Source organism: Theropithecus gelada, chromosome 16 (genome assembly GCF_003255815.1).
Source record: "Theropithecus gelada isolate Dixy chromosome 16, Tgel_1.0, whole genome shotgun sequence".
NCBI lineage: Eukaryota > Metazoa > Chordata > Mammalia > Primates > Cercopithecidae > Theropithecus > Theropithecus gelada.
The window spans coordinates 46,495,223-46,522,009 of record NC_037684.1 but is presented as its reverse complement, the minus strand read 5'-3'; the positions used below and the strand labels follow the sequence as shown (position 1 = coordinate 46,522,009).

At 45.9% G+C, this 26,787-nt stretch overlaps 1 protein-coding gene across 4 annotated transcripts in view; it reads left to right on the top strand.

Annotated features, from left to right (window-relative positions):
* Positions 1 to 1,589: 1,589 nt before the first annotated feature.
* SLC39A11 (solute carrier family 39 member 11) overlaps positions 1,590 to 26,787 on the top strand; it is a 459,264-nt gene continuing 434,066 nt past the window's right edge. For 2 of the 4 annotated variants that reach the window (XM_025362604.1, XM_025362601.1), the window contains exons 1-3: positions 1,590 to 1,693; positions 5,503 to 5,621; positions 10,063 to 10,101. In XM_025362604.1, coding sequence (XP_025218389.1) covers positions 5,514 to 5,621; positions 10,063 to 10,101 — 147 coding nt within the window. In that variant the 5' untranslated portion in view covers positions 1,590 to 1,693; positions 5,503 to 5,513. Of the gene's footprint in view, positions 1,810 to 5,502; positions 5,622 to 10,062; positions 10,102 to 26,787 lie in introns of all 4 variants that reach the window. The other 2 variants (XM_025362605.1, XM_025362603.1) reach the window with 1 other exon arrangement.

Here is a 26,787-nt window from a genome sequence, read left to right as displayed (position 1 = left end):
TGGCCAGGCTGTCTTCTCTTCCCCACAGAGTGCATGGTATATGGCGCGACCATCAGTGTGAACAACCTAGTTCTGCTGGAAAAAAGAGGCCTGTTATTGGACCCTTTGGGCTATCACCATTGATTGATACCACAGGTAGTTTTTCTGCTCAGGTCATGCTCTGATATGTGGTCAAATAAAACACAGGACACTCAGCTGGGTTTGAATTTCAGATCAACAACAAATATGCCTGTAGCATAAGTATGTCCCAAACATTGCCCAGGGCATACTTATAGTAATAAATGACTTGTTATTTATCTGAAATTCAAATTTAATCAGGCATCTCTTTTTCATTTTTTTGAGGTGGCGTCTCGCTCTGTCTCCCAGGCTGGAGTGCAGTGGCGTGATCTTGGCTCACTGCAAGCTCGGCCTCTTGGGTTCACGCCATTCTCCTGCCTCAGCTTCCCAAGTAGCTGGGACTACAGGTGCCCGCCACCACGCCTGGCTAATTTTTTATATTCTTAGTAGAGACAGGGTTTCACCATGTTAACCAGGATGTTCTCGATCTCCTGACCTCGTGATCCACTCGCCTTGTCCTCCCAAAGTGCTAGGATTACAGGTGTGAGCCACTGTGCCCGGCCCAGGCATCTTGTATGTATGTATGTATGTATGTATGTATTTATTTTGTTTTGTTTTGTTTTGTTTTGTTTTTGGCTAAATCTAGCCAATCCTATCCTCTGATCTTTTCACAGAAGTCCTGCGGATCAAAGCCTTTGACCTAGGGCAGTGCTTTTCAAAGGGTGGTCCCAGGACAGCAGCATCAGCAACTCCTAGCTCAAAACAAAATCTCAGGCCAGGCGCAGTGGCTCATGCCTATAACCCAGCACTTTGGGAGGTCCAGGCAAGTGGATCACTTGAGGTCAGGAGTTCGAGACCAGCCTGGGCAACGTGGTGAAACCCTGTCTCTACTAAAAAAAAAAAAAATTAGTGGGGCTTGGCAGCATGCACCTGTGGTCCCAGCTATTCGGGAGGCTGAAGCAGGAGAATAGCTTGAACATAGGAGGCAGAGGCTGCAGTGACCCGAGACTGGGTCACTGCACTCCAGCCTGGGCAAAAGAGCAAGACTCCATCTCAAAAAAACAAAAGCAAAAACAAAAACATCCTAAAATGCCAGTCCCACCCAGAATGACGGAACCAGAGCCTCTGGGAGTGCTGGCATTCTGTATTTGACTCCCTCCAGTGAATCTTTTGAGGCTCATTGACTGGAGAATGATGCCGATGCCATCACATTACCTGCCCCCAGCCTCCCCCGCCACACACACACAGCACATCCTGCTCTGCTGCGCACCCAGTGGCATCCACCTGGCTGCCAAAGGTATAAAAGCGTAAGTAACATTAGGGGTGTTACAAAGGGCTCTTTCCTTGGGTGTTTGTAGCTTCCCCTAGGGCTGCAGTCCCTCGCAGACTGCTGGGCGCTCGGCCTCAGGACTCTGTTCTGCCCGCCCAGATCTGTTCCTGAGCCTGCAGACGGCTGTGAACCAGAGAATCTATTCTTCAGGCGGGAGTTGCCAGTTGCGGCCGAGGGGGCGGGGCCCGGAGGCGGGAGGGCCACGTGTGCGGGAGGGAAGCAGGAAGTGACTGCGGGAGTGGAGCCGGCGAGCGAGCGGCAGCGGGGGCTGATGGAAGTGCAGTGGGGGCTGGAGAGGGCACCCTAGTGAGTTGGCCTTTCTCTCCTTCGGTGCCTTTGGTTGGGCTTGAGGCCCGGGGTCGGGTGCCATTAGGACAAGTGTGTGGGACTTGGAAGGGCAGCCACCTGGCGCTTGGAAGGGGGTGCGTCTGGAGAGAGGAGGGGTTTGGAGGCTTTGGCAGGTGGCGGGGCGGGGTGGGAGGGTGGGGGTGGGGGGCGGGAAGGAAGTCCCCGGACCCCCGCTATGTCCCTCTCCAGGGTGATCTGGAAGGCAATGACATGCCTGCCTTTTACAGTCCTCACCCAAGAGCCTCTTCGTTCATCGCTTCCTAGGGGTGTGTGGCGGGACCCGGGATTCCTGGGAGCAGAGGCAGCTACAATTCCAGCTGCTCCCAGGCCCCTCCCACTTGCTCTGGCAGTTAGCTGGACCTCTTGAACATGACTGGGAATCTGGTTAACTTGCAGCAGGTCTGGGTGGGGCGTGACTGTGTGCATTTCTAACCTATTCCCAGGTTGGGTGTTCCGCGGACCACGCTTTGAGTAGCGAGGCATTAGAGAACTTTTCCACAGTCCTCTCCACCCAGACCTGAATCCTTCTGCTGGATTCCCCCTCGTGGAGTTAGGGCATGTGTATGCAGCTCCACTAAGGCCCAGCAGCCCTAGTGCTGTTCCCACTTCTGCAACTTCACCAGCCTCTTGAACTGACTCTTGGAAGCGAAACAACAAGTTTAAAAGGTGGAGAAAGGAAATAAATAAAACAAACCGGTATCAATCAACCGGAAATGCCCACGTGCTGCTGTGGCCGATGTGTACAAATGTACAGGCTGTTGGCATTTTAAAAGTTGGAACGAGCAGAGAGTGATTCTCCCTGCCGCTAACGAATCAAGGTTGATGGAATTAATATCCCCATCGTGAGGAAGTCTGAGCCCCGTTGTGTAAGCTGTGCTGGAGATGCTGTGCCCTAAAGTCGTTACTGGTCTGCCGGTTAGAGAAGACTTTTTGTTCTCTTGGGACTCTGCCAGAAACTTTTCTTCTCTTGAGACTCTGCAGAAAACTCTTCTGTTCTTTTGGGACTCTGCTTTGGTCTTGTCAATCCCACATGGGGCAGGAGAACTCATTTTCTAAGCTCTTGGTATTGTAGAAGTTTTACCAGATTTATTTATTTATTTATTTTTTATTTTTTTGAGACAGAGCCTTGCTCTGTCACCTGGGCTGTAGTGCAGTGGTGCGATCTCGGCTCACTGCAACCTCTGCCTCCTGGGTTGAAGCAATTCTCCTGCCTCAGCCTCCTGAGTAGCTGGGACTACAGGCACCTGCCACCATGCCCGATTAATTTTTGTGTTTTTAGTAGAGATGGGGTTTCACCATGTTGGCCAGGCTGGTCTCAAACTCCTGACCTCAGGTGATCTGCCTGCCTTGGCCTCCCAAGGTGCTGGGATTACAGGCGTGAGCCACTGTGCCTGGCCAAGTTTTACCAGTTTTAATCTTTTGCTTTCCACAGTTTAATGTGCATAAGAATCCCCCATGGAGTTCCACAAAATGCAGACCCTGATTCAGAAACTCTTGGGTGGGACCTGAGTTTCTGCGTTCCTAACTAGCTCCCAACCCAGACCAGCGCTGCTGGTTCTCTGACCACCTTTGGAGTAGCAAGGATTTAAAACAGCTAATAGAGAAGACACTTCTCCGAGGGGCACTGGGCTTGCATTGCTCATGATCAATGCTGCTCCTATTGGGATGGAAAGCATGGTGGACTTGGTCTCCCTTCTGTGTCCCTTTTTCTTACTCAGCAGGGTGCTCAGGTGTACATGGGGACAGGCTTAGACGAGTGTTTCCCTATCCCAGTAACCGCCAGGAACACCCATGAGCTCCCTCTGTTCTGTTCACCAGCCCGCAAGATCCACGTTGACTTTGGCCTGTTGGCAAATGTAAATTGTTTGCTCTCTTCTGTAGCTGTCAAGAGGCACATTCAAACACAGGAAAGAAAGGTGTTTTTGTTATGCCCTGTCTTGGATGATAAGTACTGAGAGGATGATCACTTTGTGCTGTTCTTTGTAAATGCTGTTTGAAATTTTATCCACAGCAACTCAGAATAGATGATTGGTGTAATGGTCCAGATGGCTTGGTTTAAAAACAAAGACTAACCCCTCTTTTTAGGGTGGCTGAGCAAGATGACGGATGTAAAGGGTAGTTTTTTAAAAAGGATTTTTTTTTCTTTAATTAGCGTGCTCACAGTTTTCACAATTGGTGCAGTTCGTTTACAGTATGGGAATTAGAGTCTGATTCCATATCTGCTATTTATCTCAGGGTTTCTGGCACAGGGGCTGAGCCAGGGCTCACCTGGGCTCACCTGGACCCATAGCCCTTCCTAGGTTTGAGCCTGGGTGTGTTGCTGAGCCGCTTGGCATAAGGGCTCCATCCACACTCTGCCGTGGTTTCCTTCCAGGGTCAGTCGAGGCAGCATCTTCAGCTCTTGATCTGCAGGTTCAGGGCTGCCGGCTCCTCACAGAGCACTGGGGACTGGCAGGGCTGAGCCCACTGTGGTCGTGTCCAGCCAGCCCTCTGGGTGCTGGCCGACCATCAGGGAGATGAATGAGGCTTTGAGATGAGGCCCTGAGCCCAGCGTTTGTGTACCGGAACACAGGGCTTTTCAACAAATAGGTTTCTCTGCCTTGTAACTTTCCACAGGGAGAGATCTGATTGTCATCTCAGATCCAGAATTTTAAGTATGTTGAAGTCTGGAGGAGGTTCTCTGGACTGAAATGAGAGGGAATGGTACTTCCCTTCCTTCCTTGGTGGGCGGTGGTGTAACCAGCTTTAGCAGCAGGGTGCTGAGTTGACCAGGGGACATTCCATTCCTGGGTCCGTTTGCTTGTCCTTGCTGACTGTCCTGTGCAGGTAAGCTGGCCCTTTTCCATCCAGCACATAGTTTTCAGGGGTTACAAAGCCCTATTTTGCAGGGTGGCCAAATATGTAAAAGCACCATCCCCGTCCTCAAGCTGTAAAAGATGGAGGCAAAGCCACGCTGAGAAAGGACCAAAGCTGCATGCTGGGACAGGGCTGGGGAAGGCCAGAAGAGCCTTCGTTGTGAAGTTGGGCATTAGGTGGGCTGCAGAGGATGCTCCGGGTTCGGATGGCTGGAAATGTGCAAGGAAGGTATTCCAGGAGGGAACTGAATGAACAGGCACTCGGAGGCAGGATTGTCTGGGGCTTGTGGAAAGTGCCGTAAATAATCCAGTTGAGCTGGAGTTTGGTGCTCATGCAGGCATGATGGAGAATGGGATTGGAGAGTTGGGGGTGGGGAGAATCAAAGGTTGGTTGGTGGAGTTTACCCTTTGGCTGGGCAGGTGCACCATTGCAGGTATGACGGGGATTTAGATTGGAAGCGTGTTGACATCACCTGCACTAGTCACCTGTCTTTGGAGGAGGCTGGGCGCAGATGGTGGGCAAGAGATGGCAGAAGAGGCAGATTGTGTGGGGGAGGCTGCATCAGACCCTCCTATGCCCCCTTCCTCTGGAACAAACCACATTCTTTGTGCTTCTTTTTGAAACTACCTCTCAATGTTGCAGCCTTTTTATGGGTTCCCCTGGCATCTCTCCGGTGTCTCCCCATGCCTTCTTTCAGATTAAGACGATTTCCAATTCCTGAGGGACCTGGATAGAGAAGCCTGACCTGTGTGCTGGGTGGCTGAGGGACACTGGGATGGTGTGGTGTAAGGGTGCATACTGTCAAGCCAGAGGGAGGCCAGCTCCCACACAGGGGGTTAGGACATATCAGAATGTGCACCTGTCACTGAAAGGGACCACCGGCGGCTGACGCTCTCGCTCCTCTTGCACAGCTGTATCCAGCATGCTCCAAGGCCACAGCTCTGTGTTCCAGGCCTTGCTGGGGACCTTCTTCACCTGGGGGATGACGGCAGCTGGGGCAGCTCTCGTGTTCGTATTCTCTAGTGGACAGGTGAGTTGCCTTGCTTCGGTTCTGAATGTTGGTGGGGAGCCCCTTGGTAAAGGGGCACCATCCCAGCAGGTTTGTAGACTTTTTCAATGCCCCTGGCCACACCCCCAGGCATTGTGTGCTGGGGTTTATTCGCTGTCTTCTTATTTTCTCGCCTTCTGCCTGCCAGGCCGGGAGAACAGATGGCTGCTTGCTGTAGACACCTTCATGCACCATCATCTCCCCTCCTGACCCTTGACAGCCTGAGTTGAAGGGAATGGGAAGTGAGAAAAGCCCAGTTACTGAGGCTTTGTTAGCCCGCTGCCTCATTTCTACCTGCCATGTAATTTCTTTTTTCTTTTTCTTTTTTTTTTTTTTTTTGAGACAGGATCTTGCTCTGTTGCCCAGCCTGGAGTGCAGTGGCAGGATCTCAGCTCTCTGTAACCTCCGCCTCCCGGGTTCAAGTGATTCTCCTGCCTCAGCCTCCCGAGTAGCTGGGATTACAGGCATGCGCCACCACGTCCGGCTAATTTTTGTATTTTTAGTAGAGGTGGGATTTCACCACTGGTCTCAAACTCCTGACCTCAGATGATCTGCCCACCTCGGCCTCCCAAAGTGCTGGGATTACAGGCGTGAGCCACAGTGCCTGGCCTGCCATGTAATTTCTTGCAGGCCTGGAGCAAGTGGTACTATGCATGACCAAAGAAGAACATTAGATTTCAGGTATAACTGTCCTCCCCTGTGGCCTTGAGTTGGGTGGGATGGTTGGAAAGACCTTGTGAGAAGAAGGGGCATCTGTTCCCTTTCTCTTTTAACCCATGTCCAGGTTTCATTTCCTCTTGGGATGAATATAGCCGCTCCCCCCACCACCCAGGCCCCCTACAGACCCTTACCCCTCTCCCCTACATCTTCCCTGTATCCCACTCACAAGCCCCAGTGCCCCCACAACCTATGCATGCCTATATCCCCCACATCTCTCCCTCCTCCCACATCCCCATCCTTACACCCCTTCTACACACTTTACCTATAGTCCCACACACCCATACTTGCACACATATCCATATACCCTCCCCACACCTCTGCACAACCCACACTCACCTCATATGCCTGAAATTGCATTCTTTTCCCCAGCCCAGATCACCCTCAGTCCGGTAGCCCTGGAGCCATCCATGGGTATCTTGATGAATGCACAATGCCTGCATCGTTCACCTGGGTAGCCTGAAACATTGTAGGAATGGCAAATGAATAAGTGACTTAAGATCTAATTCAACATGTTGTGAGGGAGATTTGGAAATGAACACACCTTCAGGAAGTTCGCAAGTCAGGTGCTCTTGTGTTAGAGACCAGTACAGCAGGCCTTGATTTGGACAATAAAATCCCCACCTCCCTTGCCGCACCGCATCGGCCCCAGGAGCTGATGGGTTGGAGATTGGAAATCAGAAAACACACAATCCAAAAACACAGGTTATCTAGAACCTAGGTATATAAGATGCCAAGATGAGTCAAATGCATAGAGACACATTGTAGAATGGTGATTGCTAGGGGCTGCGGGGGAGGGCAGGAATAAGTTATTATTGAATGAGTACAGAGTTTCAGGGTTATTTTATTTTATTTTTATTTTATTTTTTTTGAGATGGAGTCTCGCTCTGTCGCCCAGGCTGGAGTGCAGTGGCGCCATCTTGGCTCACTGCAAGCTCTGCCTCCCGGATTCACACCATTCTCCTGCCTCAGCCTCCTGTGTAGCTGGGACTACAGGCGCCCGCCACCACGCCTGGCTAATTTTTTGTATTTTTTAGTAGAGACAGGGTTTCACTGTGTTAGCCAGGATGGTCTCGATCTCCTGACCTGGTGATCTGCCTGCCTCGGCCTCCCAAAGTGCTGGGATTACAGGCGTGAGCCGCTGCGCCTGGCCTATTTTATTTTTTGACAGAGTCTTGCTCTGTCTCCCAGTCTGGAGTACAGTGGTGTGATTTTGGTTCACTTGGTCTCTGCCTTCCAGGTTCAAGTGATTCTCCTGCCTCAGCCTCCTGAGTAGCTGGGATTACAGGCATGTACCACCATGTCCTGCTAATTTTTTTGTAGTTTTAGTAAAGACGGGGTTTCACTGGTAACCCTATCTGTCCAGGCTGTTTTTTTTCTTTTTTTTTTGAGTCATAGTCTTGCCCTGTCGCCCTGGCTGGAGTTCAGTGGCATGATCTCAGCTCACTGCAGCCTCCGCCTCCTGGGTTCAAGTGAGCCTCCCACCTCAGCCTTCCAAGTAGCTGTGCCTACAGGTGTGTGGCACCACGCCCAGCTAATTTTTGTATTTTTAGTAGAGACGGGGTTTCAGTTTTGTAAGGTGAAAAGTTCTGTAGACCACACGGCTTCTTTCACTTCAAAGAATGTCCTTAGAGCTCATCCATGTTATAGCATGTGCCAGAATTTCTTTCGTTTTTAAGGCTGAAGACTATTCCATTGTATGTACATACCATATTTTGTCTATCCATTCATCTATGGCTAGATAGCAAAAAAAAAACCTTTATTGAAATATGATGCATTTGGAAAAATGCACATTTTATTAGGCTGGTACATTTATTCGGTTTGCACCAACCTAATATAAGTGTGCAGTTTGATGACTTTCCACAAATGCTCGTGAAACTAGAGCCCAGATCAAGAAACAAAACAGTACCAGCTCCTCACCTCACAGCCCCTTGCAATCAGGAGCCTTCAGTCTCCTTTCCGATCCTACCATCCCCAACCTCTACTCCAAGGATCATCTCCTTTCTGATCTCTAGCAGCACGGATATTTTCCCTGTTTCTTTTTTCTTTTTTTGAGACGGAGTCTCGCTCTGTTGCCCAGGCTGGAGTGTAGTGGCCGGATCTCAGCTCACTGCAAGCTCCGCCTCCCGGGTTCACGCCATTCTCCTGCCTCAGCCTCCCAATAGCTGGGACTACAGGCACCCGCCACCTCGCCCGGCTAGTTTTTTTGTATTTTTTAGTAGAGACGGGGTTTCACCGTGTTAGCCAGGATGGTCTCGATCTCCTGACCTTGTGATCCACCCGTCTCGGCCTCCCAAAGTGCTGGGATTACAGGCTTGAGCCACCGCGCCCGGCCTATTTTCCCTGTTTCTGTGCTTTATTTAGATGGAGTTATCATATAGTATGTACTGCATCTGGCTGATTTTACCCTACTTGTTTTCCAGTTTCTTTAATGTCCCTGTGTTTGTAAGATATATGTATATATATAACTGTAGTATGTGTGTGTGTTCCCATTGCCATATGGTACCTGTTGTATGAATATATCCTAATTAACATAATCCATCCTACTGTTGGTGAGAATTTGGGTAGTTTCTAGTTTTGAGCTCTTACAAATAGCACTGCCGAACATTTTTCTTCATGGGTTTGTTGAATACAAGTGCATTCCTGTTACGGAATTACTCAGGAGTGGCATGCATAGTGTTCACCTCTCATTCGTGCTGCCAAATAGTTTGCCAAAATGGTGGTACCCGTTTGCACCCCATTGTGTGACGGTTTTTTTTTTTTTTTTGAGATGGAGTTTTGCTCTTGTTGCCTAGGCTAGAGTGCAGTGGCATGATTTTGGCTCACTGAAACATCTGCCTCCCGAGTTCAAGCGATTCTCCTGCCTCAGCCTCCCAAGTAGCTGGGATTACGGGCACGCATTACCATGCCTAATTTTTGTATTTTTAATAGAGATGGAGTTTCACCATGTTGGCCACACTGGTCTCAGACTCCTGACCTCAGGTGATCTGTCTGCTTTGGCCTCGCAAAGTGCTGGGATTATAGGCACGAACTCTTGCGCCTAGCCTAATATTTGTAGTTTTAGTAGAGACAGGGTTTCATCATGTTGGTCAGGCTGGTCTTGAACTCCTGACCTCAGGTGATCTGCCTGCCTCGGCCTCGCAAAGTGCTGGGATTATAGGCGTGAACCCCTGCGCTCAGCCTAAGTTTTTGTATTTTTAGTAGAGGCGGGGTTTCATCATGTTGACCAGGCTGGTCTTGAACTCCTGACCTCAGGTGATCTGCCTGCCTCAGCCTCCCAAAGTGCTGGGATTACAGGCGTGAACACTGTGCCCGGCCTGTGTGAGGGTTTTGATTGTTTCACCTGCTCTTCTGCTCGTCACCAACCCTTGTATGACGACTACTTACTAAAGGTTTATACTGGCTACTTACTAAAGGTTTACAAACGTAATTCACAGGGAAAGCTGAGTAAGAGACAACACAAGGGCCAAGGCAAGCCAAGCACCACTTGAAAGAACACTTCTGATTGGCTATGGGGTGGATGGAAAGTTAACCAAAAGCTTTCCCCCTGGTTCTTGGCCCATTGTATAAACTCAGGAGCTCACGAGCTCAGGAGTGGGCCAGTCTTTATTTGTGTGGCTCTTTTGGGCCTTATGGTTTCTTCTTGTCCCAGGAAACATCATCTTATTGACTCTTGGAAACTGAAACATCTTGTTTTGATTTTCAGAGGCGGATCTTAGATGGAAGTCTTGGCTTTGCTGCAGGGGTAAGTAGCATGTAGTAGGAGAAATGGAAATTGAGGCATACTGATTCTGACATTTGTCTGCCAAGGGTTGTCTTCAGTCCCTCCCCTTGTGACCTAGATGCATCTCTGTGTTCCTCAGGCACTAACGCCTCCCTCTAATCACCTGCCATATTTATCTCCCAGCTTATCAAATGCCCGTTTCTCTTTAGACAGCAAATGAGGTTTATTTGACAGCTGCCTCAGGACTAGGAAAACAAGATCATATTTGGTAAGGGCCTAGCACAGGCCTAGACTAATACATAGTTGGCTCTAACTAAATATACGTTTTTCCTCCCCTTCTCCCTTGAAGGATCTTTTTTATAGGCTTTTTTTTTTTTTTGAGACAGTTTTACCCTGTCACCCAGGCTATAGTACAGTGGCACAATCATGGTTCACTGCAGCTTCAACCACTCTGGGCTCAGGTGATCCTCCCAACTCAGCCTCCCGAGTAGCTGGGACCGCAGGCATGTGCCACCATGCCTGGCTGAGTTTTTGAGTTTTTGTAGAGATAGGGTTTCACCACGTTGCCCAGGCTGGTCTTGAACTCCTGGGCTCAAGTGATCCACCTGCCTAGGGCTCCAAAAGTGTTGGGATTACAGGTTTGAGTTATGGAACCCAGGATATTATAGATATTGTTAATAAATATGTAAAAATTGTGGATAGAAGCCTGTGATGCATCCCTGATACCCATCTTCCAACTGCAATCATTATTGACATTTTGCTAATCTCAATTCACCTGTCCTCCCCCAACCTTCTTGGGAGGTTAGAATATTTTGTAAAAGCAAATTCCAGACATCATGTAATTCCACCTGTAAATTCAACACACATGTCTAACTGAATGACTTTTTAAAAATAAACATAATCACATGGCCATTATGCCTACCAAATTAATAATTCCTTTTTGTGAGCTAGCATCCAGTCCATATTCAGATTTTCTCCATCTTTCTAAAAGTGTCATCTAATATTGTTTTGTTATAATTGGGGTCCAAACCAGGTTTTTATATTGTATTTGTTTGTTATATCTTTTAAGTCTCTTTAATTTTTTAACAGTTCGTTTTTTTTTTTTTTTTTTCCATGCTAGTAATTTGTTGGAGAAACTGGGTCATTTGTCTCTAGAATGTTGGCTGATTACTTCCTTGTGGTGCTGTCTAACTTGTTCCTCAGTCCCCTGTATTTCCTGTAAGCTGGGAGTTAGACCTGGAGTCTTGATTAGTTCAGATTCCATTTTTAAGGCATGAAGATGTCATGGTGCTGTGTATTGCAGATGTATCACCCATATCAAAAGGCATGTAATATGTGGGTTTCCCTTTTAGTTGATCAGGGTTTGGTTTCTTTCCTCAGTTTTTATAGCCCTGCGATCTGGAAAAACTAGCCTGGAGGTGGAGCCTGCCAGAGGCCATCTGAGTCAGTAGCTGTTAGACTGGAGCCATTGTTCTGTCAAAAACACCATCCTTTCCGAGCCATACACAGATGCACAGAGAGTGTTGAGAAAATTAGTTTCTAGGTCCTCAGCTTCCTTGTGTTCTCTTCCCTATAACTGCTGTGCCTGAGAATGCCGGGGAAGCCAGCCCTCCTTTCCTTCCTTCCTTGGCACAGCTTCCCTTTTCCACCTTACACAAGAAAGATGCTCTTGCCTTGTGACCTTGTCTCTGGGTGGCATGGTCTTCAGGCAGACATGGAGGTCCCCTTGGAATGTTGGTGCTGGCGTGGAGAAAGTGAAGGGCCCTATCTCTAATCACTGGGAACAAGTCCATTTTTTTTTTGTTTGTTTTTGAGGTGGCGTCTCCCTCTGTTGTCCAGGCTGGAGTACAGTGGCTGGATCTTGGCTCACTGCAACCTCCGCCTCTCAAGTTCAAGCAATTCTTCTGCTGCAGGCTCCCAAGTAACTGGGATTACAGGTGTGCGCCACTGCGCCTGGCTAATTTTTTTTGTATTTTTAGTAGAGATGGGGTTTTGCCATGTTGGCCAGGCTGGTCTTGAACTCCTGACCTTAGGTGGTCTACCTGACTCAGCCTCCCAAAGTGCTGGGATTACAGGTGTGAGCCACCATGCCTGGCCCACAATTCCTTTAGCAGTTCTGATGCTGTCCTGTCCTTTGAAGGTGGAGCTAATCAGATTGTCTGCAGAGGGGTCCTTGAAAATAATTTTCCATTATGGACTACCCTGGGATTTTGGGCCTGAAACTTGAAAAGAGTACAAAGAACAGAATGCCAGTATTATAACACAATATCTCTTTTTTTCCCCTATCCTCTCATTTATATGAACACATTTTCTCTTTGCTTATGTTATGAAAAAGAAAAAACAAAAAAGCAAAAAACCAAATAAAAATAAAAATAAAATTGATGAACTCTCTTATTCTAGTAATGACTACTTAATAACTATCCTCATATAGATGAATGAATTGAAAAAACAAGAATAAAGCCCCATTCACTAACATATACATTTCAAATAACATTTTGCTTTGTAATGTTTAATAATTATAAAATGGTTTATTATATATTTATTCTTATGAATCTGTTTCCTATCACTAATAGTTATCATTATTACATCCAGGAAATTGTTATTTAAGCATTTAGAGCCCTAGGCTCAGAGGAAAATTAAAAAAATTAAATTAAAATGTAAATATTTATTTATTTGTGCCTTTTTTTTTTTTTAAATTTCAGTAGGTTTTGGGGGAAACAGGTGAAGTTTGGTTAAAAGGATAAGTTCTTTAGTGGTAATTTCTGAGATTTTTGTGCACCCAAGCAATGTACACTGTACCTAATAGGTAGTCTTTTATTGCTCACCCCCACCCCCTGACCCTTTCCACCAGTCCCCAAAGTCCGTTGTATCATTCTTATGCCTAGCTTAGCTCCTGCTTATGAGTGAAGACATGCGATGTTTGGTTTTCCATTCCTGAGTTACTTCATGTAGAATAATGGTCTCCAATTCCATCCAGATTGCTGCGAATACCATTATTTCATTCCTTTTTATGGCTGAGTAGTAGTCCATGATATATATATATATAGATCGGGCCATGTATATAAGATATATATACACACACATATATATACACATACATATATATATATATATATATCTATCTATCTCACATTTTCTTTATCCACTCCTTGATTGGTGGGCCTTTGGGCTGGTTCCATATTTTTGCAGTTGTGAATTGTGTTGCTCTAAACACGTGTGTGCAAGTATCTTTTTCGTATAATGACTTCTTTTCCTCTGAGTAGATACCTAGTAGTGGGATTGCTGGATCCAATGGTAGATCTATTTTTAGTTCTTTAAGGAACTTCCATACTGTTTTCCATAGTGGTTGTGTTAGTTTATATTCCCACTAGCCGTGTAAAAATGTTCCCTTTTCACCACATCCATGCCGACATCTATTATTTTTTGATTTTTTGATGATGGCCATTCTTGCAAGAGTCAGGTGGCGTTGCATTGTGGTTTTGATTTGCGTTTCCCTGATCATTAGTGATGCTGAGCGTTTTATCTTATGTTTGTTGGCTATTTGTATATTTTCATTTGAGAATTGTCCATTCATGTCCTTAGCCCACTTGTTCATGGAATTGTTTGTTTTTTTCTTGCTGATTTGTTTGAGTTCCTTGTAGATTCTGGGTATTGGTCCTTTGTCAGATGTATGGATTGCAGAGGGTTTCTCACACTCTGTGGGTTGCCTGTTTGCTGATTATTTCTTTTGCTGTGAAGAAGCTTTTTATTATTTATTTATTTATTTTATTATTTTTTGAGATGGAGCCTCACTCTGTCACCCAGGCTGGAGGGTGGTGGCGCGATCTCAGCTCACTGCATTCTCTGTCACGAAGGTTCAAACGATTCTCCTGCATCAGCCTCCCAAGTAGCTGGGATTATAGATGCTCACCACCATGCCTGGCTAATTTTAGTATTTTCAGTAGAGATGGAGTTTCACCATGTTGGCCAGTCTGGTTTTGAACTCTGGACCTCAAATGATCTGCCTGCCTCAGCCTCCCAAGGTGCTGGGACCACAGGCGTGAGCCACTGTGCCTGGCCTACAGAAGCTTTTTAGTTTATAAGTCTTATCTATTTATCACTGTTTTTGTTGCATTTGCTTTTGGGTTCTTGGTCATGAAATCTTTGCCTAAGTCAATGCCTAGAAGAGTTTTTCCAATGTTATCTTCCAGAATTTTTATGGTTTCAAGTCTTACATTTAAGTCTTTGATCCATCTTAAGTTGATTTTTGTATAAGGTGAAAGATGAAGATCCAGTTTCATTCTTCTATATGTGGCTTTCCAATTATCCCAGCATCATTTGTTGAATAGGATGTCCTTTCTCCACTTTCTGTTTTTATTTGCTTTGTAGAAGATCAGTTGGCTGTAAGTATTTGCCTTTATTTCTGGGTTCTCTATTCTGTTCCATTGGTCTACATGCCTTTTTATAGCAGTACCATGCTGTTTTGGTGACTGTAGTCTTAAAGTATAGTTTCAAGTTGGGTAGTGTGATGCCTCCAGATTTATTCTGTTTGCTTAGTCTTGCTTTGGCAATGTGGGCTCTTTTTTTGGTTCCATATGAATTTTAGGATGATTTTTTCTAGTTCTGTGAAGAACGATGGTGGTATTTTGATGGGAATTGCATTGAATTTATAGATTGCTTTTGGCAATGTGGTCATTTTTACAATATTGATTCTACCCATCCGTGTGCATGGGAGGTGTTTCCATGTGTTTGTGTCATTTATAACTTCTTTTGGCAGTCCTTGTAGAGGTCTGTCACCTCCTTGGTTAGGTATATTCCTAAGTAGTAGTAGTATTATTTTGCAGCTATTGTAAAAGGGGTTGAGTTTTTGCTTTGATTCTCAGCTTTATTGCTGTTGGTGTAAAGCAGAGCTACTGATATGTATACATTAATTTTGTATCCGGAAACTTTGCTGAATTTATGTATCAGTTCTAGAAGCTTTTTGGATGAGTCTTCAGGGTTTTCTAGGTGTACGATTGTATCGTCGGCAAACAGTGATGTTTGACTTCCTCTTTACCAATTTGGATGCCCTTTCTTTCTTTCTCTTGTCTGATTGCTGTGGCTGGGACTTCTAGTACTACGTTGAATAGAAGTGGTGAAAGTGGGCATCCTTGTCTTGTTTCAGTTCTCAGGGGGAATGCTTTCAACTTTTCTCCTTTCAGTATAATGTTGGTTGTGGGTTTGTCCTGGGTGACTTTTATTACCTTAAGGTATGTCCCTTCTATGCTGATTTTACTGAGGGTTTTAATCTAAAATGTATGCAGATATTTATATGGCAGGGAAGTGTGATAAAGAAATCAATAATATGGCTGGGTGCGGTGGCTCATGCCTGTAATCCCAGCACTTTGGGAAGCCGAGGTGGGTGGATCACCTGAGGTCAGAAGTTTGAGACCAGTGTGACCAACATAGTGAAACCCCATCTCTACTAAAAATACAAAATTAGCTGGGCATGGTGGCGCATGCCTCTAATCCCAGCTACTTGGGAAGCTGAGGCAGGAGAATTGCTTGAACCGGGGAGGCGGAGGTTGCAGTGAGCCGAGACTGCACCCTTGCACTCCAGCCTGGGCAATAGAGAGACTCTATCTCAAAAAAAAAAAAAAAAAAAAATCAATAATAGATTTTCTAGTATAAATATAAGTTGCTTTAGGATATATTCTGTGGTGAAATAGAACTGAAATACAAGTCAAGCAGAAAAAGCAATGATGTAAATTTTTTGGCTTTTGAAAAAGAGTTAGCTTATGGTACATTTGTGTGTGTGTGTGTGTGTGTGTGTGTGTGTGTAAAATGTAACATGAAAACAAAAGTGCATCAAACAAAGAAGCATAGGCTTGTTTATGTATTCTGTTTTTAAGTGGATAATGATGGGAATAATTCCCATCATTGGGAATTATTTAGGTCTCTATTTAGGTCCTGCAGGATTCACTTAAAAGACTGATGAGATAGGCTGGGCTGGTGGCTCACACCTGTAATACCATCACTTTGGGAGGCTGAGACGAGTGGATCACCTGAGGTCAGGAGCTTAAGACCAGCCTGGCCAACATGGCGAATTCCTGTCTCTACTAAAAAAAGACAAAAAACAAAAATTAGCCAGGCGTGGTGGTGGGCACCTGTAATCCCAGCTACTCGGGAGGCTGAAGCAGGAGAATCGCTTGAACCCGGGAGGTGGAGGTTGCAGTGAGCCAAGATCGTGCCATTGCACTGCAGCCTAGGCAACAGAGTGAGACTCCATCTCAAAAAAAAAAAAAAAAAAAAAGACTTACCTAACTACCCGTCTAACTACCTGTCTGTCTGTCTATCTATATCTGATCTATCTGCATATTTATATGCCTAAAATGGTATCTTCTGCAACTACTTAAACTGGAGACAAAAACATTTTAAATGTCAGCTTACAAATGAGTGATGGTGCACTTAGTTTTTCAGAATTCTTTTTTTTTTTTTTTTTTCCCCAAGATGGAGTCTTGCTTGCTCTGTTACCCAGACTGGAGTGCAGTGGCGTGGTCTCGGCTCACTGCAACCTCTGCTTCCCGGGTTGAAGTGATTCTACTGCCTCAGCCTCCCAAGTAGCTGGGATTACAGGTGCATGCCACCACACCCGGCTAATTTTTGTATTTTTAGTAGAGACGGGGTTTCCCCATGTTGGCCAGGCTGGTCTTGAACCCCTGACCTTGTGATTTGCCCACCTTGGCCTTCCAAAATGCTGGGATTACAGGCTTGAGTGAGCCACCGTTCCTGGCTGTTTTTCAAAATTCTTGTGGGGGTACAGTGAAACAAAGTTTGAAGAACTGTGTTTTTTGCTGTCTTCAGCTGTTGATCAGGCATTTCGGAATCTTGTTGTAGGTTACTCTTTTAGATCAGAAGCTATTGTAAGATTCACATAGCAAAAGGCAAAAACTAAAATAAAACATAAAAGGAAACAAACCAAAAAAAACCAGATAGGGTGTACGAAGTTTTCAGGACATGAAGAATGAATTTGGGAGCATGAAAACGTGAACACTTAAGATGTAATTTCCTTAAAAAGAAATCACAAGGCCAGTGTATTATCACGAATGAGGAGCTCAGATAGTTGTACTTCTGACTTTTAAAGTAGTCAGTAGAAAGAAAGATACTCTAAAGATTATGTGTCTGTATTTATCAGAAAGAAATTATTTACTTTTCTAAAATTGTCCTTGAGCCAGACGCGGTATCTCATGCCTATAATCCCAGCACTTTGAGAGGCAGAGGAAGGCAGATCACTTAGTTTGAAAAATGAAGTGCCCCATCACTCATTTGTAAGTTGACATTTGAAATGTTTTTGTCTCCAGTTTAAGTAGTTGCAGAAGATACCATTTTAGGCATATAAATATGCAGATAGATCAGATATAGATAGACAGACAGACAGGTAGGTAGACGGGTAGTTAGGTAAGTAGGGAGGTAGGTAGATAGGTAGGTAGATAGATTTGTTTAAATAAAACTGTTTCATTAGTCTTTTTTTTTTTTTTTTTTTTGAGACGGAGTCTCACTCTGTTGCCTAGGCTGCAGTGCAATGGTGCGATCTCGGCTCACTGCAACCTCCACCTCCCGGGTTCAAGCTCAGGAGTTTGAGACCAGTCTGGACAACATGGAGAAACCCTGTCTCTATCAAAAAAACAAAACAAAACCAAAAATTAGCCAGGCATGGTGGCATGCGCCTATAATCTCAGCTAGTTGAGAGGCTAAGGCAGGAGAATCCCTTGAGCCTGGGAGGGGGAGGCTGCAGTGAGCCAAGATCGTGCCATTGCACTCCAGCGTGGACAACAGGAGTGAAATTCAGTCCCAAAACAGCAACAACAAACATTGTCCTTGAATATGAGGTAGTTGCACAAAGAAACTCCTGGTGGGTTCCCAGAGGCATAGGGAAATGTCAGAACATCATGCGGGAGACAGTTGGGACTCAAACCCAGGGGGTTTTAACAACTCAAAGTGGATTCTCATACATGTTTCCCTGAACTAGGGAAAGGCAGTATGGCCCGGGTGGCCTGGGCAGTCATAGTGGCTTGCGCTTATCATGGAATAAATTATATTTAATAAGGCCAACTCATTGGCTGGGGCAGTGGCTCTTAACTGACGGCCATGTTGCCCTCCAGGTGGCATTTAGCACATTTGCCACGTTGGTATCTAGTGGGTAGAGGCCAGGGATGCTACTTAACATCCTGCGACACACAGGACATGATGCATCGCAGCCACAAAGGACTCTCCAACCCCAAGTGCCAGTCATGCCAAGGCTGAGAAACCCGGGTCGAGAGAATTTGTTGTATCATCTCTAGCCAGAGAGTAGAATGTGGAAGAATTCAGATGTAATGAAAAAAGGAAGAAAGTCCCCTCGCCTCTTCCCCTTCCTTCTCATAGGTCACTACTGTCAATCCTGAGTCTGTATCCTTGGAGAAATTGTATTATGCACACGTAGTGTCAGGTCAGTGAAATGTGCCGTAGTGCATAATACCATAAAGGCTTTGCTCCGTCAACCCAGTTCTGAGATGCTTTAAATATGTGTCTTGAAAAAGACAAAACTGGCTACAAGACAGTTGACCGGGGTCCCATTGTACCTTGCACAGATGTCTACACAGCACTGTAGCATGGTGTTACAGTTGGTTTGTATACATTTATGTGTATGTTGTGCGTACATTGCAATACATCTGTGATATAATGCTGCAGTGACATATTTATACTATATATATGTAATCGCTCACCAAAATAGGTGTTTCTATAAGAGATTCCAGGAACAAAGGACAAGTGTATTTTAAATACGCTTAGCAAAAATCTATTTTGCAGGTTGTTTTTTCTCATTAGCAGGGCCCTGGAAGTGTTAATCATTTCTTCTTAATGTCTCATCTTGGAATTTATTTGCCTGTTTTTCTCCTGACTCCTTCAATTACTCTCCAAGTCTCTAGTAATCATTGTCTTTCTCTCATCAGTACCTGTGTCTAGCCTTGATTTTTTTTTTTTTTTTTTTTTTTTGCCTGAGGCGTGAACTTAATAGGGAGAATGGTTACCATTAAAAACGTCATTATTCCCTCTCAGGATCCTAGAGTAGTACAACGTCAAGGCTGGAAAAGATTTTAGGTGATTAGAATACCTAATATTTATTGAGTCCTTACTGTGTACAAGGTGTTCTGCCAAACACTCTACCTAGATCATCTAATTTAATTTTATAATAATGACTCTTTGAGGTATATACCAGTTACTGTTATTCCTCCCCACTTTACAGGATCAGTGAGTTTAAATAAATTGTTCAGTATCACATGGTGAGCAGATCCTGGATTTGTTTTTTTTTTTTTTTTCTACCTGGCCAGGCTAGAGTACAGTGGCGTGATCTCAGCTGCATGCAACCTCTGCCTCCCAGGCTCAAGTGATTCTTCTGCCTTAGCCTCCCTAGTAGCTGTGATTACAGGTACCCACCACCACACCCAGCTAATACTTGTATTTTTAGTAGAGACGGAGTTTTGCCATGTTGGCCAGGCTGGTCTCGAACTCCTGACCTCAGGTGATCCACCCACCTTGGCCTCTCAAAGTGCTGGGATTATAGGCGTGAGCCACTGTGCCCGGCCTCAGATCCAGGATGTGAACCCATAGTCTGACTGTAGAATTTCCACTCTTACACCACAGTGCCTCTGAGCTGATGTCTGGTCCAGCTGCCTTTGTTTACAGACAAGAAACAAGTCTGGGGAGAGTAAATGTCTTATTTAGAATTGAAAATTGCTAGATAATGGCAGAGGTAGGTTGAAACCCAGATAAGGTATCAGGGGCCGCCAGTGTTTGGCAGAGTGACCTTGGGCAAGCTCATTGGTCTTCCTGGACCTCAGTTGACTCTGCTGAGAAATGAGGACATTGGAATGGAAGGTTCATGAAGAGCACCTTGTTTCTGCATATTTAAAGGGATGAATTGCAGCACAGGTTAGCAAACATCTTTTCATTGTAAGGTAATTGTGAAGTGTTTCAGTTAGATTTTAGTTCACCTACTTAGGGATATGATTCATTGGTAAAATTAAGTATGCAGTTGAATATCATTTTCATGGGAATGAGAAGGCAGTCATTGTCCCAAAAGACATCTGGATGAATTTGGAGTGGCTGAAACATCGGGGATCACCATTTTAATTTTCTTTGCTGTGGATCTGCTGTGTCTCTTTGGCAAGGCTTGAACCAACTAGGAATCTCTACGTCAATGCCTGTTCTATCAAGGAAGAAGCACTCATATGGAATAATAGGATCATGAAGCTGCAGAAGAAAAAGACAGTCTACCAATCAAGAAACTTACTTCTAGGCATGAAAAGGCAATTTAATATCTATGATTTTATCCCATAGGGAGCAGGTTTCTCATAAAAGACATGATTTTATTAAGGAGGCTTTGGCCAAGTCCGCTTCTGTGCAGCAAGTGTTGAATAATGTTTTTTCCAAATAACTGGCTCACTGTTGGAAGTTAATGATGCCTCCAGTGATGGCCTTTGAGTCTGGAGGCATGATAGTGACCAGCTGTTCTCCATTTCCAAAGAGAGCTGGATGGAAAGAAATTGACTTAAATTGTAGCATGGCTGGGCACGGTGGCTCACGCCTGTAATCCCAGCACTTTGGGAGGCCAAGGTGGGTGGATCATGAGGTCAGGAGTTCGAGACCAGCCTGGCCAATATGGTGAAACCCTGTCTCTACTAAAAATACAAAAAATTAGCCAGGCATGGTGGTGGACGCATTTAATCCCAGCTACTCGGGAGGGTGAGAGGCAGGAGAATTGCTTGAACCCAGGAGGCGGAGGTTACAGTGAGCCGAGATTGCACCACTGCACTCTAGCCTGGGTGACAGAGCAAGACTCTGTCTTGGGGCGGTGGGCGTGGAGGGGAATAATTGTAGCATGAAGTCAGGGATATTTCAGCGAGGGCCCTGGAAAGGTTTATTCTAGAGTAAATATGATTGAGGGAAAGTCCAGGGGAGGGAGCAGTCATTGAATTGGGTCTTTGGAAATGCTAGCTTTTATACTGTTGACTCTATAGATCCTGGATTGAGAAATTAATAATTACTGTTACCTTTTCTTTTTTTTTTGCATCTTACTGCCTGAGAGGTAGGGAAGCCTGATATGTTTTCCTGGAGACTTTTTATGGAATTGGGATGTGAGGTGTCTTGGACCACACTGAGGTTGGCTGGGCCACAACCAAAGCAGCACAAGACCATCTGCAAGGAATGGGCTCATGGGCTCTGAGGAGGCTCCTGCAAAGATCGTTGCTGTCACTCTGAGCTGTGGTTTTCAGGAGGCTAGGAGAAATGAAAGACCCTGAGATGACCTCCCTGGGATGGTGACCTCCAGGGATAAAGGAGAGAGCCAAAGAGTGCTTGGACCAAGAGCAGATCCATCCCCAGCATCACTCAGGCCTGACTTCCTAGGCCTGATCTTGGAAGTTTTGGGACAGTTGTCTAGGGTGCAACTCCTCTCTTAAATTTGCTTTTTAAGGGTTTAGGGAGTTGGGGAGCCCCAGGGCCTCTAAGGTTCTATTCTTTACAGGTTTGCTTGTTCTGCACTGGTATGCAATAACAAGGGAGGTGACTTTTGTCTATCTTAGGGCTATGGCTGCATTTTGGGTGGGCACTCAACAAAGAGGTAAGATGGTGTAATAGGGTTGGTTTGGTAGGACCTTGAGCTACCTGCCCCAGACGCCCCATTTGACAAGCCCAGTGTGGCCTGCTGCCTAAAGAGGATGTGGAGGAGGGTCCCTCTCTAACCATTATTCACAGCGTGGTTGCCGGGTCCATGGCACAGGTGCTCTGGGCACCCACTGCCTGGTGACGTGTTGCTTCCTGCATAGCAATGCTACAAGACACTGGCACGCCACACTCTCATAATTGGGACATTAGGACCCTTAGATTTTATGTGATGAGGAGTTGGCATTTTATTTTGTTTTATTTTTGGGGTGGAGTCCCACTCTGTCACCCAGGCTGGAGTGCAGCAGCACAATCTTGGCTCACTGCAACCTCCGCCTCCTGGGTTCAAGAGATTCTTGTGCCTTGGCCTCCCGAGTAGCTGGGCTGACAGGCGCCTGCCACCACATCCAGCTAATTTTTGTATTTGTAGTAGAGATGGAGTTTCACCATGTTGACCAGGCTGGTCTTGAACTCCTGACCACAAGTGATCCTCCCACCTCAGCCTCCCAAAGTGCTGGGATTACAGGCATGCGCCCAGCCAGCATTTTATTTTTAAAGACCTCTGATGGTCAGTTTCCAATGAGAAAACCGCTGTGCATTGGCAAAGGTGAACATTCTCAAACCATGTGAGGCACGGGCAGGAGGCCCTGAACATATTTTGAGAGACAAGTCTGACTGTTGGCCTGGCACTCCCAGCCCCCAAACACTAGTGGGTTTTTGTGGGCTTGAGGCTCCCTGACTCCCGATTCTGCTGGGAGGAAGACGAAGTCTTGCTTCAAGAAGAGGGGGTGGCACAAAGTGGGGAAGGAAGGAAGAAGAAAGGGAAGCAAAACACTCAGGAAGGAGACAGATGATGATTATTATTTTTGTATTTTTTCTCTTCAGTTTCATGCTTCAGATTTCCAATGTCATTATCCACAGTGTGGGGGAGGAAGTGATACACATCACCTTCTCTGTGCCGTGATGGGAAGTAACAGCCTTTGTCTTGACGCATGAGCCCACGTGTATGCTGTTGTCCTTTTGAGCATCTGGGTTGGTGTGGCCCTGAGGCCTGCTTGGAGCCCTGCGAACAGTCCCTGTCTGTCCCCATCCCCTTCCCCTTTCCTCCCACGTTCATACTCTGACTGCGTGAGTGAGCGGCTGGCACCCCTGCCTCCCCTCCTACCCTTCTGCTTTTCCCTGCAGGCCTGGGCCTCTGTATTGATAGGTCCACAGCGTTCTCCCTGGGAAGATCTTCCTCTTTGTTTGGGGGCATCCTTCCCTGTTCCTATGAAGGAGATGGCGGGAGTGACTATATGTGAGTGATGGGCAGAAGGTTAATAAGGACCTAGAGATTCAGTTTAAATAGTTAGGGGTAAGCGATCTGAAGTTGCGGTAACTCTTGTTAGTTTCTCTATAGGAACAGGTAGATGTTTAATAGATATTCCTTTAGGGCAATCGGCTCATTTTTTATTCATTCATTCTTTTGTTTGTTTAGCATTTATTGAGAACTTGCTCTATTGCAGTCACTGTACCGAGTGCCAGGGGTTTGAAGAAGTGATGGGAGATGGCCTCTGTGTGTAAGGAAGTTGGGTTTTAGTGGAGAGATAGGCAAAGTACACGGGTGCCTTAAATTCAGCCTGCTGCCTGTTTTTGTAAATAAAGATTTGTTGGAACACAGCCATGCCTATTAGCGGAAATATTGCATGTAATTGCTTTTGGACTACAATGGTAGAGTTGAATAGCTTCTACAGGACTCTGTGGCCCCAAAGCCTAAAATATTTACTATCTGGCCCTGTAGAGAAGAAGTTTGCTGGCCCCTGGTGCAGTGTTTATGACACGGTTTTCTGAGGTCTGGTGGCAGTGAACTGCCTGAGCAAGAACCATCAGGACCACTGTGCTGGAAGAATGCTCCCTGGAATGTCTGGTGTTCCCAGCTGGGTGCCAGGGGGTCACAACGTCACCACTTTGTGGTGGACCCTCCCAAACAAGGCTTGCTCTTCATTTAGGAGCTCAGTGCTGCAGCAACTCTTCCTTTGCTCAACCTTTGCCTTCAAAGAATCTTCAGGGGCTGGCTTTGTGAGTGAAGCATGGTGAGTTATCTGGGCCCTTTTGCTCCATTCTTCTTGTCACAAAGGAAACTGTTTCAAGACAGATGGCCAAGCCAGAAGTGTGCCATTTGAGATTGTGAGGGAAAGCTAGCTCAAGCAACACTCAAATTTGCAACGGTCACTATCACCTGTAGTCTAGCAGAGTCAGCTAACTTGGCCTCATGTCCTTGGTGGTTCACTTCCAAGGAGTTCTCTGGGTTTGGGGAAGTTCTCTTCATTCCGTTGCATTGGTTCTCCACCCTGGCTGCACGTTAGAATCACCTGGAGAGTTTTAAAAAACCTCAATGCCCTGAACATACCCTGGATTAACTACCACAGAATCTCTGAGGTTGGGGGATGGAGGGACCCTAGGATAAGGCACCAGTAATTTTTAGAGCTCCCCAGGTGTATTAGTTCATTTTCGTGCTGCAGATAAAGACATACAGAAGACTGGGCAATTTACAAAAGAGGTTTAATGGACTTACAGTTCCATGTGCCTGGGAGTGGCCTCACAATCATGGCGGAAGGTGAAAGGCACATCTGACATGGCAGCGGACAAGAGAAGAGAGCTTGTGTAGGAAAACTCTCCTTTATAAAATCATAAGATCTCATGAGACTTATTCACTATCATGAGAAGAGCCTGGGAAAGGCCTGCCCCCATGATTTAATTACCTCCCACCGGGTCCCTCCTACAACACATGGGAATTGTGGGAGCTACAGTCCAAGATGAGGTTTGGGTGGGGACACAGCCAAACCATATCACCAGGTGACTGTGACATGCAGCCAACACTGGGAACCCCTGTTCTAATTGGGACTGTGATTTAATGAAGGATGAGCTGGTGTTTGGAAAAAGCAGACTCCCTTCAAAGGTTCCATGTAACTTTGAGGCTAAGAATTCAACTGAGCTAATGCTTAGGGTTCAGGTCACAGTCAGAAGAGCTCTGGACATAAAGGATGGGGCCCTGGAGCTTGGATGACAGAAGCCTGGGAGGAGGCTGTCACCTCTGGTGTGTAGCTGCAGCCCTGTCTATAGAAGGCTCATACTTGTCATTAGTCTTGGTTCTCAAGACCGGTTGATCTTGATACCAGCCTGAGTTGGGGGCAGTTGTCATACTTTCAGGTTCATTTTCCAGTTGGTCATGCGATACTGGTCAGCCTCCAACTGGGAACTCAGGCCTGTCCTCTGGGCCTGGCTCCTTGGCTCTCATAAAAGAAAGATGGCAGGCAGGATCTTTCCTGCTTGAAAAGTTCGAGCTTGAGTTTGACTTCTCTCTTGATGCACAGTGCCTGTTGGATCACATACTATGTCTGAAAAATCTCAGGCTGGCAGAGACTTGTGGGAGTCATCTCAGGCAGCCCTCTGCCATCAGACGGGACAATACTTCATCGAATCCAGACAGATGGTAGGAGTAGATTGTTCCCGAAGACATTTGTGAAGCAAGACTTTATACTTTTTTTTGGTAACCTAATTGAGTGTTTAGCTAGCTTGTTGGAAACTTATCTGATCTAAATGTCTTCTGCTGCAATTTAAATAATAGGGAGTAGCTGACATCATTTTTCTTATGCATCTTAGTACCAATCACATGAAAAACCACTTACTGAGTGTCAATTCTTTTGAAAGATACCCTGAGTGCAAAGGATCAAAGTTAATATTAGTTCAGTTTTGTCCTTTAGCCCTTGCATGTCAAGACGAAACCCATGCACAGATTATTAACACAAGTGCTTTGTGGAGAGGCTGCAGTTGGATTACATATTATTGCTTTTTAGCAGTGGCTTGCGCATAAAAGGGGAGAAGAGCCAGTAATCAAAGCTTTGTCAAGGGCCTGTGTAATTTTAGAGTTGGCCCAAACGTGTTCTGTTTGCAGAATAACCATTTGTTTCTTTCTTTGGAGAACAGCTGCTCAGAACGTGGGAGCAGGGAGAGAACTGTCTTCAGGCCAAGCCCTCAGTCATTTAGTGAGCACTTACTATGTGTAAGGCATTGTGGGAGAGCACGCAAAGAAGCAAGATACAATCTCTCCTTGCAAGGAGCTCAAGGTCGGCTGGGGAGAAAAGTCACATTTGCCTGTCATTATGAGGCAGGTCAGCATGTGTTTGTTAAGAAGGTAATGAACAATAGGTGCTGGAAACTCAAGTGACAGGGAGGTTACTTCTAGTTGGGGAATTAGGACTTCTTCATGGATGAGCTTGGGTGGGAGGGATAGGTTGAGTTTTGACAAGAATGGGAGTGGGGAAGAGAGGGTAGGAGAAGGAAATGCATTATAGGCAGAGGGAACAGAAAATTGGAAGCATAAGAGTGGAAAATACAGGGCTGTTGGCAGCATAGTTATTTGTTTGGGAGGTGATGCCAGAGAGGTAGGTTGGGGCCCATACATGATCAACTTATAGTTCCTTAGAAAGGAGTTGTGCTCTGTTCTCTAGATTGATGGGGGAGTTCCTGGAGAGGTTTTTGAGAAGGGGACCTGATCAGAGCTGTGCTTTCAAGAAATACATTCTGTTGGTAGTAGATAGACTGGCCATGGGTGTGCACAGGGGAAGGCTGGCAGTTGAGAAACAGGATGGAGGTTCTTGAATTTAGGTGAAAGGTAATAATGAGGCTTTGACTTTGGACAGAGGCATAGGAGATGGGAAGTGTGAGAGAGAGTCCTGCTGGAGAACTTAGAGGACTTGGCAGTCCTTTGATTGTGAAAGTAGTCAAGCAAAGCTGTTCAAGCTTATGACAGGAACTGTGTGTCTGGGGCCAACTCCCCTGGGGCTGTTAAAGAGTTTGGCATCACTGCTCTGCCTGTTGGACTGAGGGGGACTCTACCAGAAATGAGGAGGCTGGGGGTCTCTTAGGCTTACATCAGGTCTGTCTCGTTTGAGTGAGTTTGTACTTTGGAATCTGCATGTGTTGGGGTGGTCTCCATGGCAACCTAGACACCTACAACTAGTTGTACTGGTAGTGATGTTTCCTGCTTCTCTGCTTTTGGTGATCCAT